General features: G+C 42.9%; 1 protein-coding gene across 1 annotated transcript in view; it reads right to left on the bottom strand.

The window, feature by feature from the left end:
- LVRN (laeverin) overlaps nucleotides 1–16,290 on the bottom strand; it is a 58,197-nt gene that overhangs the window by 36,812 nt on the left and 5,095 nt on the right. The window contains exons 2-4 of the mRNA XM_074954024.1: nucleotides 7,646–7,788; nucleotides 5,048–5,187; nucleotides 3,688–3,814 (exon numbers count right to left, since the gene is read on the bottom strand). Of these exons, the coding sequence (XP_074810125.1) occupies nucleotides 3,688–3,814; nucleotides 5,048–5,187; nucleotides 7,646–7,788 (410 nt within the window). The remainder of the gene's footprint in view (nucleotides 1–3,687; nucleotides 3,815–5,047; nucleotides 5,188–7,645; nucleotides 7,789–16,290) is intronic.

The raw sequence follows: 16,290 nt of genomic DNA, 5'->3' as shown, positions 1-16,290 counted from the left end.
TCCATATACGGTGGGGGGGGGGTCGGGGACAGCTGTTCCACTTGCAGAGTAGATGAAGGTGAGTGTGGTGCTTTAGGTGATAGAGGGGTTGGTCACTGAAAGCATCTTGACAGTGACAAACCTCCACTCATTCACAGAAAATACTCCAGCTCACAAGATATTATCAGATCCTTAGGGTACCTAAACTCTTGCAGTACCAACAGTATCAAAGAGTGGGCTGAGAGGGAACCTGTGGAGGATGGGTTTGGTACCGATGTAGCTGGTACCAAGTACTTAGTATGGGAGTGAGTTAGTTCTGATTCCCTCAGTACCACAGGTAGGCAAGCAGTCTTTGGTATTATTTATCTTCTTGTTATCGGTACCAAGTATTGTTCCAGGATCGGCTTGGTCTTGTCAACCATGTCTCTGCTCTCTGGGTATGGGAATCTGAACTTGATATGGAGTCTGTCTTAGAGGACTGACTTCTCTTTGCCTTTGCAGTACCAGCCTCGCTGGGAGCCTACATGGAACTACCCTTGGGACCTAAAGTTTCCTGTAGCCTTCTTGCGAGATGGTGACCGAGAGATTCTTGGAGATTTACTCCTTACCTCCTTCTGCTTATACGCAGATATGAATGAGAACTTCAGCACCGTAGATGTACTCAGTTCCATGGTGCTGCCTGCCTTGCTACCCGTCTCTGGTGACCAAGATCTCAGTGTGGATGGGGTACTAGCTGTACTGGGAGGTCTATGTACCCCCGGATCTGAAGCTCAACATAAAGTTTGCTCCATCATTAGGAGTTTAAACTTAATTTTTCTATTTTTTCAGGATCTACCCTTGAAGGAAGTGCTGATCTTGCACATACTGGGGATATGAGTACCACACAGGCAGCAGAGGCACTGAGAGTGTCTGTCACTTTTTGGAATAGCCTCATGACAAGAGAGACACCTCTTGAATCTTGGGGATCCCAGCATTCATGAGCAAAACTAATGAAAATTTAACCCCTAGGAGAGGAAATCTCCTAACTACACAACTATATGAATAAAAAGAGGTTTTTGTTTGCTTTTGCTTTTTTTGAGAAAGAAAAGCAAAACAAATGGAATAATTTTTCCAATAACTATAACACTATAGGGTAACCAACCATAAGGTAACTAACTATCTGAGAAAAAAAAGCTAAATATCAGAGAACAGGCACACAGTAGACACTGTCTCAAGCCAATGGCGGTTGTGAAGGAACTGAGGGTGGTTCACCCATGCAGCCTCATATACTCTCGGTGCTAGACACGAGGATGTGTGGGGCACATGTGTGGGCCAGATGACCACCCCTATGAAAAAATCTTAGATTGAAGGCACAGAGCTCAGGCATACGCAAAATGGAGCACAGAGACACTATCTGAAGAATATGTTGATTTACAACTAAATAGAGCCTTTACACTAGATTTGGTACCTTTTAGCTACCTAGGAGGTACACTATAATTATAAACATTTATTTAAGGAATTATATAGCTTAATATTTTCAGATTCTTATTAATTGTATATTTTTGTATGTTAGAAAATGGTGAATAATATATTGTTTATTTACTAGTTAATTAACTTTTTGCTCCTGATTTGTGTCTAGGATGTTAACTGGGATTTAATTAAACACAAAACACAGCATATAAAATGTTTATTAAACAAAATATTTTGGATACATAAACATCTCTTATGAAAAGATGTTTCCCATTTACAACTAAATTACAATAAGTTTAGGCCTTTAAAATGACATCTGAATTTAATACAAACAGGTTTATTTTTAAAAAGAAAAACAGTATAATTTAGATAAAATTTAAAAATAAAAAAGTTTAAATAAAATTTTAAATAAAAAATCCAATTTCTATTTTTTTTTAAAAAAAGATCTTTAATTTTTATCCACCCTGGATTTGGACATTGAAGAAAATGAAGAAAGATTTTGAATGGACATCAAGGATATCAACCAAGGGATATTTAATTTAAAACTATATAGGTGGTAACTAATGAGCAAATTTCATCTCCCAGACTATTAAAAAATTATTTAGGTATTTTAAATTGTCAGAGTACAAAATAAAAGGAAACTGGTGGTTAAAAATTATTTCTTTAGCTCTTATATATTAAGAAGAGCCCAATTTTTTAAACTGAAATGCATTGATTTTTAACTTTCTGTTTTTGAGCTCATAATAAACGTGCTCAGTATTTACATGAAACCATTCACAATGGGTCACATCACGCCATGGATTTTTAAGCCAAACTCTCAAATGAAGTCTAAAGGAAGTCTGCTTAGTAACCAATGTCATCACAAGGCTGAAATTTTTACTAAGAGGCCTATGTCACCACTCCATTGATCTAGTTTATATCTGTGTCACTCTGTTGAAATCAATTAAGTTATACTGGTGTAAAACTGGAAAAATTCAGTGGTGAATCAGGACCCATAATGATGTCTACAACCTTTGCACAGGGTATACATAAAACTAAGATAATGAGGTTTAAGAAATGGCTATTGCACGTTTCCTTCTAAGCAGAAATAGAGTTTGCCTACAGGGGACTTTTTTCCAGGAAGGAAGATACAGGGAGATGTTGGTGAGTTACAAATTAGGATAAGACACTGCACCAAAAGCTAGTAAGGTGCAAAGAGATGATGGTAATTTACAAGTTAGATGGGGACATAGTACAGGAAGCAAGGAAATTTTGGGGAGGTGTGGGTTAATTACGTTAGGAACGATATTTCAGAGAAAGCAAGGTCAGTGTGGGGAGAGGTCACTGACTTACAGATTAATGAAAGATGCTGCACAGAAAGAAGGGATCTGGTTTTCGACTGGAATGCCTGGTTGAAACGGGACCCTGGCAGCTCTGGTCAGCATTGCCGACTGGGCCATTAAAAGTCCGGTCGGCGGCGCAGCATGGGCACGGGGCTAAGGCAGGCTCCCAACCTGCCCTGGCTTTGCACAGCTCCCGGAAGCAGTTGCCAGGTCCCTGCGGCCCCTAGGTGCATGGGTGGCCAAGGAGGCGCTGTGCGCTGCCCCCGCCCAAGTGCCGGCTCCGCAGCTCCCATTGGCTGTGAACCGCAACCAATGGGAGCTGCAGGGGCGGCGCCTGCTGGCGTGAGGGCAGCATGTGAAGCCTCCCTGGCTGCCCATGGGACTAGGGGCCGCAGGGACCTGGTGGCCACTTCCTGGGAGCCATGATAAGCACCACCAGGACCCCACACCCCAAACCCGCTCCCCATACCCTAACCCCCTGCCCCAGCACAGAGTCCCCTCCCACACCCAAACTCCCTCCCAGAGCCCACACCCCCCACACACATCCCAACCCCCTGCCCCAGCCCTGAACCCCCTCCTGCACCCCAAACCCCTCATCCCTGTCCCCACCCCAGAACCCACACCCCCAGCCAGAACCCTCACTCCCCCCCCCACACACAACCCCGTGCCCCAGCCCAGTGAAAGTGAGTGAGGGTGCAGGAGAGCGAGCGAGCAATGGAGGGAGGGGTGATGGAGCGAGTGGAGGGGTGGGGCCTTGGAGAAGGGGTGGGGCAGGGGTGTTCAGTTTTGTGCAATTAGAAAGTTGGCAACCCTAGGGCTAGTATTCTCTGAATCCTGCACTGATTAAAGTAAGAGTCTGGCAAGACAGGACCCAGTATTTCTGTAGATATTACATCATCAGCAACCATTTGTGTTTAATGAAAGGAAGGTACCTCACCTGTTTTTGAAAGCGGGTAGCTGACGTTAAATAAATCTTCCAGAAATGAAAAGAGTGGGCCTGTAATATTTAAAGCATATTCAGCATACCCATTTTTAATTGCTTCTTTCCGACCCCAAATACGTATCTATAATAAAGCAAGGAAATGTTACTTTAGACTACTTAAATTTTCACTTTCTTCACCTCTCTTCTGTGAGGGTAACATTTCTGAATAGCTGTTTTGGAAATGCTGTCTGTCCGTATCAGATCCTGCAATTAAACTTTTCATACAAGAAAAAAAAATCAATTTATCATTTGTCCGAACAAACTAATGGGCAAATCCTAATCCCATTGAAGTCATTGAGAGTTTTGGCACTGACTTCAAAGGGTCCAAGATTTGAGTCTAAATGTATATAGATAGTTTCCTAGTTGTTCTTTTATTAAATATGAAACACCACCTTAAAACATAATAACATTGAAGACCACATTTTTAAAAGTGATATCTTAACTTGTACCAGCAAAATGCATGTGCACCTGTCTGTGGTCAGAAATGAGCTTTTGGACAGAAAATTTAGGTATTTGCATGAATAAATGGATAAATTAAATATACTGTTACCCCATCGATATGTCCACTTGGGTGCACGCATTAATCTGAGACCCTTTGAAAATTTAGCCAGCAAGTTTTGAATACATAGCAGTTTGCAAAATTGAACCCAGATGTGAGTTCTGCACATGCAAGTGGTTGTAAATGCAAAATTTATGGGCACAGTTTTAGAGGCATTTGATCTCCAGGTTTTAATTTAAAGTGAAAAGGTACAGGTATTCAGTTAACATAGTCTCTCCAACCTTGAGTTCCCCTTTTCTGCCAATGTATTGTAAGAGTCTCAAATCAGCACACCATTGTGTTCTTTAATACCCAGACACAAAGGATAGAGTTAAAATAATAGTGACAGCTTTAACTTTAAATACCCTGACGTATGGCAGACTCTCATGGATATATTTTCACCTAGCTCCCATTGTCTTGTCACCAATTTCAGTGGGAGCAGGAACAGACTTACACTTTTTAAATGAAAAGGGCTAAGGAGATCTTGAATTACAAAAAATACTTTCTGGGTAGTAACTTCTCAGAAGGTTTTACTCTGCTCATCATTCACAGCAGAATTTATTTATGTAGTGATCTGTACAGCGTATATAAACTAATTATTATGAAGGAGATTTTTCTGCACATGTATTTATTGGATAAATGTTAACAGTTTTGCCATGTAATCAAATACTTTCAAAATAGGAAAGTTACAAGTTACATCTTATCAAACATATGGTGCACCATAGAACCAATTTATTCTGTTAGCTGCTCTAATGAGTTATGAGTACTCTTATTTACCTCATTGCCCCTTTCAGTCCTGGTGATGTAATCAAAGTCACAAACCACAAAAGCAGTTAGATAAGTTGACATTTTCAGTGTCGTGTTAAATGTGGTAACAGTCCATAGGCTTCCATTCTCATCTTTCATTTCAGATGTATCTAGAACAAACACAATTTTAGTATAGAAACAAACTATCACTACTATACAATAAAACAAGAGTTTGTGTTTTAAAACCAGTCTTTTATACTCTGTATGACAGCACTGGCTACATATATTTTGGCAATAGCACCATGCCAACTTTCCCACTTAGCTCATTCCATGTACTTGAATTATTACCTAAAATACAAAGACTCTACTATTCCACTCCTCAGTTTCTTCATCAAAATCTATGAAGCACATCAAACTGTGAATTGGTTTTGGGATGTGGACAAACATCATAAATATTCTCCCATGCTACACTTCTATAATATGTATGTTCATAATATCACTCAAGTAAATATCAAACATGCCTGAGAGTTATTAAATGCTTAAATCTCATATGCTTCAAATAAAGGGCCCAATCAGACCCTCCAGAGAAAAACCCATGGAAGGAGGTTCTGAGAGAGGAAATATTTGCAGACTACCTTCACAGATATTCCCCTGTTTTAGTCCCAAAGTTACATTACATGCCTCACAGATTTGGTAACCATTGACTTTTACTACTTAAAATTATGTACTTGAGAAATAAAGAATCATGACAATAAGGATATTAAAAGGAGATATTTACACGCGAAAGGAAGGAATCCCACAGCTTTTTAGGGTTCCTGCATGAATACTATCTGTCCCTCATGTGGCGTCTTTGTCACACACAGCATCCCACATCAGGTGAGAATCAGTGGTGAGAAACATTGCCAGGGCAGTATATAATAGCTTGCATGGCTGCTGACCCTGTCATGTCTATTCTGTGGATTAACAGAAGATTTCAATTATGTGACTGTTAAGGCAGTTTTCATAAGCACCCAAGAATTTTTTTTAAGATACACACAATCTCCCCCACCCCTGTCCTTAAATAACGGAAGTATAGCTCTCACACATACAACACCACAACGTCAGAAGTAAGTAAAAGTCATGTAGTAAAATATACTGAGTAAACACTGTATAGTAAGACTCAGAACATGAACTGTTGTGCAATCAATCACAGCTACCAGACATGGATATGTCACCATTGAAAGGTGACCCAATACCACCACCACCCACCTTTCAAAATTGTGACTGTGCATATTTGCCTGTGAATTTATAGATTTTTACTAACCCTCTCTGACTTTTTTTTCAGACCTATTAGATAATGTTCCTGCCTCAGCAACCCTTGTCTCTTAGGGCTTGCCTACCACACAAAAGTTAATCTGGAACAACAGTAGGGTATGAATTCAAAGCAGATTAAGTATTCCTGATTAACCCAATGTGCAGATGCTCATTCCAAAATAAGGCACTCATATTCTGGGGACTGGGGGGAGTTTGCACATGGAGTTAATCAGGAATAGTTATTCCAAAATAAGTCCCTCTCTCAGGCTGGTTGGCCCTTTAAGGCAAGCTGGACTGAGCCTTGCCCATGACCTAGCAGTTACCCTTCAACCTTTCCTCTGATCTAGCCAGGTAGGGATAATTAGTGATCCCAGCTGGTTGTAATGGAGTTAGAATGACTGACCCCAGCCACAGAGGACAACTTAAATGGAGCTGAGCTCAGTTGAGGGAAGAAGACCTGGGAGAGGGGAGGTAGGGAGTTCGCTCTCACTAGGAAGGCAGAAGAAATAGAATCAATCCCTGTGGTGGGCCTGAAATGGGGGCAAGATCCAGGGAGAGACTGCAGAGGTGGCAGGACTCGTCTTTGGAGAAAAGCCCACAGGGAGTAGAGTAGGTTGCTGTGTCAGGGAACCCTGAGATAGGGTTTGTAAGTGGAAGCAGAAGACTTAAGTAGCCCAAGGGGGCAAAAAATCTAATCAGACTTGTTTTGATTTTCATTTCGACCTTTCGGTTAGCTCAGAAAGGGTTTGAACTTTGTGTCTTGGCCGGAAGGCTGAGCCATGGAAGATCTTGTTAGAGTCAGATGCCTGCAAAAGGCACTGGAAATGAGGAGACCAGTCACATTATGCAAGGGGGGCACTCCAGGGAGCAGTGTTCCCCACCCTACTCCCCATGTAGACAAACCCTAACCCTTTCTGTCCCCAAACAGGAGCAGCAACCACCTCCTTTTGGGAGAAGGAGTCTCCCTCCAGTAATGTATCAAAATTACTCTTTTGACCAGCAAGGACTACCATAAGACCATTCAAAGTCTTCCCACACATACCTAAGAACCTGGTCTCTGCAACGTCATGTTCTGCTAACCTCCTTCCACTTACATTTCTTTTTTTACAGTTAACCTCCCGTCAATGCTCTGTATTATTGCTCTGTATTGCTAGGACAGAACATGTTAATTGAACAGAATTTTCATATATTTGAGACTTTAGCCCATCAATAACAGACCACTATAGTACAGGATGATACAGTAAAATAATGTGCTATGATTATACACTGTTCAAGTAAATTCAAACCTTTATTAAGGTAACTTGGAGAAATACAGATGTCCATTTTTTAACCTACCTATAGCAGGCATGTTGGAAAGGGCCACGTAACTGGGATGATGGACAATTATGATATTAAAGGTTGCCTTCATGGCAGGTTCATCAAAGCAGGGATAAACAGTCCTGGCATATGTTGGTTCAAGCTGTGATGCAATCAGCATACTAAATTGGAAATACAGATATGGTTAATCCAGCATGTTGTAGCTGATCAAAACCATTATATAGTGCACAAAATCTGCCAAGTTAGAAAAAGAAAAGGTAAATCATATACATATGTGGATTTAGAAAAGGGTTAGTCATTATTTAGAGAAATTTATGACTCCGTTGTCCCCCGCAGAGATCCATGTGCAGATTTGCGCCTTGTTTAATTTAACCATTTTAATGGCTAATTCTTTTCTTCCATGTCTTTCTTTTCTAACTGAAGAGTTCACATTTTTATATATTTGGTTTTGTTTTTCTTATTTGATTTCTAATACGGTGTTAAAGTCTCACGCATAGTTCAGACCACTTACAGCAGTCAAGTGCTCAGAAATTATGTAGCCACCCATATTTTATCAGAAGTAGATTCGATGCGGATGCTTGCTTTTCTCTCTAATCCAAACTTTCTTATTTTAAAAAAGGTAGAGTTTATTAAAGGATTAAGAATTATAGGAAGTGTTTATGTGTAAAACGTGCCCCTCATCTCCACCCAAACCAGGCACAGAAGAACCCTACAGCAGCAGTTCCATGGCACTGGGGAACACCATGGAGAGAATGCTCATGGGGACCCTGTAGCACCTGCATGCTGCAGAACTCTGCTCCAAGATGCTGCTTGTGGTAGTTTGGATGAGGGCTTTGGGGCAGAGTGCAGCGGGCCAGGGGAGAAGCCAGTGGACCCAATGGCCAAATTTTCAAAAGCGTCCACTGGTTTTGGGTGCCCAACTTGAGACAGTTGAGGAAAATCCTTACTGGAGAGAAGCAGGGAAGATGCTGACAGAGGCAATTTCCATTCTCTGTACAAACCAAATGCATCACGTAACAGGGATTGGAGGCAGATCTACAGGTAGACCACGAGAGGATACAGCTGGAGATGAACCACCTGTGTTTTGAAAACCAGATGCTTGAAGATGGGTATCACCAAGGTGAGAGAGAAGACAAGGAGTGCCACTGACAGCATGAGGAAAGAGAGGAGGACGTGGAATGTCGACATCATCTTGAAAATGACAGAGTGCACCCACAAAACCCTAATCCAGTACGTGAAACCAGACACCCACGTACTTGTCCCAGTGAGTGGCAGAGATTCCAAATTATTTCCTTGCTTTAAGGAAGGGGATGACATGGATGTGTTTCTAAATGCTTTTAAAATGAGGTGTGAATTGAATAAGATAGGGCAGGAGGACATGGTCTGGTGCCTGGCTGCATTACTATCACAAAGGACTTAGACATTTTCCCCCTTATGGACAGAGAGAAATATAAAGATCATGGGCAACATAAACAAGCTTTCTTGCCAAAGTTTAAACTTCTCCCTGCATATAGAAGATTTGGGGAGTTCAGAAAAAAAGGGACATGATCTGTGGTTTCAACTCAAATTAGGGGCTATGTAAGAAAATGGGGAACTGGTTGGAGCGTTTCCATGGTTGATGAGGTCTATGAATTAATGGGCTTAGAACAATTCCTTAAACTCTTCCACCCCAACCTGAAATAATGGCTAATAGACAAAGATCCTACAGGCATGACCGTATCTGGGAAATGGCCAACCAACATGCAGACAGTCCATTGGCAGTTAAAAAAAAAAAAAATCAAGGGAGATAGCACAAATCTGACCACCCAATCAAGCTCTCCCCCTTCCACTCCCCCCCCCCCAAGGGAGAATGGGCTAAATCCAGACATGCCTAGGAGGCAAACCATAACAAGGGCCCAAAAAGGGAGCCTGGGGAGCTGATGCATTTTTATTGCCATAAAAGTGGTCATAAGACAAAATACTGCCTGGTGCTAGGGTGATCAGAGGCTAGTTGTAGCACATAGCAGGTCCAGGTGGCAATGACTCCACCATCAGTGGAACCAAAACTAGTCCCATCAGTGAATATGACTCTGTCAGACTCCAAATGGGAATCAATTAAACACTGTTTCCCAGTGGAGGTGGATGGGAAACGGCCCAACGACGGCAGGATACTGGAACCCAAGTAACTGGTATGCCCATGAGCAGCGGACCCCTCATGGATCATTCCAGATAGACTCATGACCATTCAGGGAATAATAGGTCCCCATTTCCATGTCCCTGTGGCTCCGATCCACCTGAAATGGGGTGGCAATCAGGGCCCTAGCACTGCTGGGGTACCATCCGAACTACCAGTAGAGGTCTTGTTGGGAAATGACCTGCAGTCCTGGGCCTGCGCCACTTGTAGGGTTACTTGGAGCCAAAAGCAGAAAGCCAGAGCCCCTGCCTCAGACCAAGCTGAAAGCTGGCACACAGCTCTGAGCTGCTGCCTGACAGTGTGAGTGCATGGCCTGGGGCTAGGCAGAGTCCTCCTGATTCCCCCTCTGAGGTCTGTGTAAGTGGGCCCCAGTGATCAGCCTAAGCTCTCCCAGTTTCTGCTTTGGAAATCATGCAGGAACAATTAACTGATCCCTCAAGGAAAACCTAGGGCTGCAGCAGACTCCCCAGGCAACTTCCTGACAGGATGGTGCGTGGAAAAGTTTCTCTGGGATCAGAGATAGCTTTATAAAGAGTGGATGCTCCCTAACAATGTTGAGCCATGGAGTATACAGAGACAATTGGTGGTATCACAAAAGTACCATCTTAGACTACTCAGGCTAGTTGGGACACTTGGGAATACAGCTCAGCAAACAGCACTTACTCCAGAATTTCTACTGGGCTGGGGTTTTTGAGGCAGTGCCAAAAGAGCTGTGACCCCTGTCAGAGGGTGGAAAATGGCTGGAATAAGGGCAAGGCTGTCCTGATTCCTCCTCCCATTATATGCTATGGACTTTGTGGGACCCCTTAGCAAAACTACCCATATGGAGAAAAAGTATATTCTGGTGGTAGTACCGCTATCAATAAGCAGTAGCTCTGTCCTCCATAGAGTCAGACAAGTTGGCTGATACCTTGCTAACAACATTCATCCAGGGACAAGGGCGGTTATCCCTGAGGTTTTAATTGATCGCAGGGCAAACTTATGTCTGCCCTACATGAAGGGCTATGGGAGAAATGTGCGGTTCCACAATTTTGGTCGCCTCCCTACTACCCCCACACTACCAGACTGGTTGAGAGATTTAATGGAATCCTTAAAATTATATTGAAAACTTTGTGGACCAACAGCCTGGTGATTGGGATAAATATTTACCTGACCTGTTATTTGCCTATTAGGAGGTTCTCTGGAAATCCACAGGATTCTCCCCTTTTGAACTTCTCTATCGGAGGAGGGTACAGGGCTCCCTGGACCTAACAAGGGCAGAGTGGGAAGGTACAGCTTCTCCCAAGGGAATGTCCATGGTGGAGTCCTTGTTGGGTTTCTGGGGGAAAAAACCAACTCACCGACCTTCTGGGTTTTCTCTGAGAGAACCTATCTAGAGCTTAGAAGAAACAGAAAGTCTGGCAGGATCACACCACATGTGCTCTGACATAGGTACAGGGGACCAAGTTATGATGCTCATTCCAGTGTTAGAGGCACTGCACATTTGCTGTCAGTGCCAAATCCTGAGCATATAGTGGTTTGACATTGTGGAAAATGTCACAATCTTTCTCCAGCAAAAAAATATAACATTTGTATTTTCAGTCAGATTTGGGAAGAGCATGTGACCCCTTTAAGGAAGATGCTTTATAGCATTCAGACAGTAGGCCTGATTGTAAAGGTGGAAAAATGCAAAATGGGGGTGGCCGAAGTGGGCTATTCTGACCATGGAGTGGAGAAGGGCTGCATAAAACCAGAGCCTGCAAGAGTGGAGTTTAAGAATTGCCCCACTCCCCAGACACAAAAATCAGGTACAGTTCTTTACTGGGATGGCCAGATATTAGCAGAGGTTGTCCCTCACTGATGTGTGTGTAAGAAGCGTAAGTCAGACAAGGTTATCTGGTCCAAACAGAGTCAATGCCACTTCTGTAAACTGAAAGAAGCCATAAGTACAGATCCAGTTCTGGTATATCCAAACTTTGAAAAGGCTTCCATGGTATTCAGAGATGCCTCTGACACAGGCTCAGGGTTGTGCTGATGCAAGCTGATGAAAGGAGGAGAGGCACCCCACAGTGTGTGGGACCAAGAAATTGCATCCCTGAGGAAAAACAACTATGCAACAATGGGAAAAGAATGCTTGGTTATGGTGTGGGCCCTCAGCAAACTACAGCAGTACTCTTTTGGATGACATGTGACCATTGCATGCAGTGACCATTCCCCACTCACCTGACTACAACAAATGAAAAGGACAAATGCCACATTGCTAAAATAGAGATTAGTGCTCCAAGATTAAGATGGAAACGACTTGTCTTAAAGGGAATGCAAATTTGGTTGCTGATGCCCTGTCCAGGAAATAAGACAATAGGTTCCCCTAGGATGCAGGTCAACCATCCTAAGCCATATCTCTATGTTCAGTGCTGCATCTGTACTGATACAGCTGCACCACTGCAGCGCATGAGCTGAAGATGCTCTATGCCAACAGGAGAGAGCTCTCCTGTCAGCATAAAAAACCACCTCCACAAGTGGCATAAAATATGTCGGCATGAGACACTCTCCCACCAACACAGCGCTGTGCGCACAAACGCTTATGTTGGTGTAATTTATGTCAGGGGAGTGGAATATTATGAGTGACATAAATTTTTCAGACAGCTGTAGTGTAGACATAGCCCTAGTTACACCCACTTTGGCAGGGGAGATGCAACAGATGGCAATTTCCTGCACTATCCTTGAAAATCTTTATAGTATTAAGTTTATGTATTATTTTGAGCTGGGATTATATGTAACCCCTCTAGAGGGGAGATGTGATGTGAAGTCTGGTAGTTCAAAGGACTATATTGCAAATGTGCCAGAAAAGAATAAACTTTTTGACAATAAGTGTGAAGTGGAGTTCCTGAGGAATACTTAGGGAGAGGTTAATGCAAATTCCCCATCCCCAGTTATGCAAAAACTCAGCCTTTTGAAACTAAGCCCTGAGGAAGGAGTCATTGTCTGCTGATTACCTCTTCTCGGAGACTGGAGATTAAGGGCTTGTATAAAGAAACAGCTCAACTGCCGAGCCAGGGGTCTGGTTCTGAATCTGAGATTGTCATGAACATGTAACAGGGCAAACCCAGTTGTAGGTTTTGAAGGACTGACCAGAGCTTGAGGGTGGAGTTGGTGGTGATCTCTGGTAAGCATTTTTGCTCACCTAAAGATCTTCTGTTGTTTTTAATGTTCTCCCTGTTAGAATACAAGTGCTTGCTTAGAAAGAGCTCTGTGGTAACCTATAATTACAAGCAACACACAGCCTCTCTAGAAAGAAAACAAAGTACAGCTGGTGGCCCTTTAGGCAGTCTGGCTTGCTGGGGATATCACAGTGTAAATGCAGGGAGCTGTGCAGCCTTAAAGAACCCCAGTCAGGGTGGAGTGAGACATGGGTCTCTGCCCAAGAGGTAATGACTGAGAGCCAAAAATCTTTAAATGGGTGTCCTCAAGAGAGCGCGGAGGAGGAATACAGGGGCAGTTACACTCAAACTATGATAGCCCTCCCTTAGAGTTTCCACAGAGTTAGAGAGCACCTTTAATCTCTATGGATTCCATAGGAGCTGCAATGGCATAGGCTATGTAGGGGGTGGACCTAATGAGTATATCAATGCATAAATCTGCCACCCTAACCATAACCCTCCCCAACCAGCAATGCCCAGTATTGGGGTAGCACTTGCTGTTGGTCTTAGGAGATATTGTGGGCACCTTGCATCACTGCAAACTCCCCAACCCCAGTGGAATTTCTATTCCCCTCCTCCCCTTCCCCCTCCCCGCCATGCCAGAATCTGTGCCAGTAGAAGCTAGCAGAGAGCCTGCATGAATTTGGCACACTGCCTGCAAATAATTTTCATTACAAAGCACAACACATGTTAGCCAAGGCATTATTACAAAATGAATTAAAGGTTGTTTTTCCAGCAGATTTCCACATGAAAAAAAAATATATGAAAATGCTTCATCTACTGTACATAAACAGTGGGTGTTTCACCCCTAGTACCCCAGGTCAGGCAGTGGTATGAGTCACTGTTTGTTTGCTTATTTTTAAAAGATCCTAATGTGACTGAATTGCTAGTAAACTTTATTCCACATTGCAAATCTACCACATTTGACACAAATCAGTCCAAATGGAATTTTATTTTCCTAAGGCCCAGCATTGTATAAGCAGACAAATTAACTCCCCCCACTATTCCTCTTTTGCTCAAAGAAATTTGTAGCAAATGAACCTTTTTATGAACTATTTTAAGAAATGTTGTATAGCAGGGATCGGCAACCTTTGGCACGCAGCCCGCCAGGGTAAGCCCCCTGGTGGGCCGGGCCAGTTTGTTTACCTGACGTGTCTGCAGGTTTGGCCAATCGCAGCTCCCACTGGCCGCGGTTCGCCGCTGCAGGCCAATGGGGGCTGCGGGAACCAGCGGCCAGCACATCCCTTCGCCCGCACCGCTTTCCGCAGCCCCCATTGGCTTGGAGTGGCGAACAGCGGCCAGTGGAAGCTGCGATTGGCGGAACCTGTGGACACGGCAGGTAAACAAACCGGCCTGGCCCACCAGGGGGCTTACTCTGCTGGGCCGCATGCCAAAAGTTGCCAATCCCTGTTGTATAACAATGCCAGAGGTTAGCAAAATAAAATCAGAATTAGAGTATTCCCAAATAAGGGCAACCTGACCGTTAACAGGCTCTTTAAGAATAAGGCATGATTACTTCAGCTATTCCAAGTTGTATTTCACCTCATATGAAATGAACTAAGTTTAAAACACTGGAAATCTTTTTCATCATGTATAAAGACTTCATGTTTATAGGGGATAAGCTGGCATTTCTGCAATAACTCCTATTAACAGCCTTCTTGCTAGAACATAATAGTATTAGGATGACACCGGAAGTACTACAACAGTTTCCACCTTCTCCCCATGTCCCAACTGTTTAGGGAAGTAACATTTTTGAAATCATTAACACTGTTTACACACAACTACAAATTTTAAAAAGCTTACAACCACGTTGAACTCATTTGAACCATGTATGGCGACTGAATCTTGAAGATAGCTTAGTGTAAACCATCTTAGTTTTAGGGTAGACAACAGGTTTTAGTATGTAACTGTTAGTACTCGGTAATCCATATTGGTCCTGTTTCTAGTCCTTATCAATTGACATAATACAGACAATTTAAAAAAAAAACACCAGAACAGGTAGTGGATTGCCCATTTACACCTACCAGTGTTCATCTAAAACATAAAAACATAAGAATGGCCATACTGGATCAGATCAAAGATCCATCTGGCTCAGTATCCTGTCTTCCGACAGTGGCCAATGCCAGATGCCCCAGAGTGAATGAACAGGTAATCATCAAGTGATCCATTCCCTCTCACTCATTCCCAGCTTCTGGCAAACCGAGGCTACGGATACCATCCCTGCCCATCCTGGGTAATAGCCATTGAACTAGATAAATTCATGGAGGATAGCTCCATCTTTTTTGAACCCTGTTATAGACTTGGCCTTCACAACATCCTCTGACAAAGAGTTCCACAGGTTGACTGTGCGCTGGTGAAGAAATACTTCCTTTTGTTTGTTTTAAGCCTGCTGCCTATTAATTTCATTTGGTGACCCCTAGTTCTTGTGTTATGAGAAGGAGTAAATAACTTGTGAGTCTTCAAGAATCAGCTACATTTGCTATCAGAGGGCAAGACTGTATTGTGTACAGAATGGGTACTAAGAAAAATTGCACCGATTAGGATAGTATTCAAAAATCCTAAGATTTACATGAAATTAAGCCAGTACTTTAGTACAAATTCTATAGGGACATATACTACTCTTGATCTGAGCACACAGCACTCAATTCACAGCAGTGAAAGTTCTGCATGTAGTCTGACGGTAAAACATGCCTCCCAAATTCCACGGAGTTAATCCAATACAACTGAAGTAGGAAGAAGGAAGATAAGAGTGTCTTTAAAACACCTTTCTCCCCTCCCCGATCCTGACAATGACTCTCTTAGCTACATGCCACCCATGGATTCCACAGCTTGACCCCCATAAGGATAGCTTTTGAGCTACTTTGTACTGTCTGACCAGTGCAAAGCATCCAGAAGTGGGGCCAGGCTTACATTTGACTCCTTTTGGTGCTGTAAGTACTGCAGAAATGTACTCCATAGTGGCTACAAATAGTGCCTTCGTTTTTCATTTCCTTTCCCCCCCTCGCCTCCCACACACACTTCAAGACCTGATTAAGTGTGTAACTTAGATCACTTGCCATTATCTATAATCAAACAGACCATTAATGGTTATTGTGTTGTTATTCATATTGCTTTTTTTCTTATTTGTGAGTTTAGTGTTTGTGAGAGGACTAGAGAGCTCTCGCTCTATAAGAATTATAGCACAGATGGACACAGGTTTTCCAAACCAGTTCACCAATGTGCTTCAACTCTGATTTGACAAAGGGAGAGAGAAGTTCATTCTCAATGCCAATTAAGCCTTTCGCCTCTATTAAGCTGCCAACAGCTATGTG

This window comes from Natator depressus, chromosome 5, assembly GCF_965152275.1.
Source record: "Natator depressus isolate rNatDep1 chromosome 5, rNatDep2.hap1, whole genome shotgun sequence".
In the NCBI taxonomy this organism is placed as follows: domain Eukaryota; kingdom Metazoa; phylum Chordata; order Testudines; family Cheloniidae; genus Natator; species Natator depressus.
This window is presented reverse-complemented; position numbering and strand designations above follow the sequence as displayed.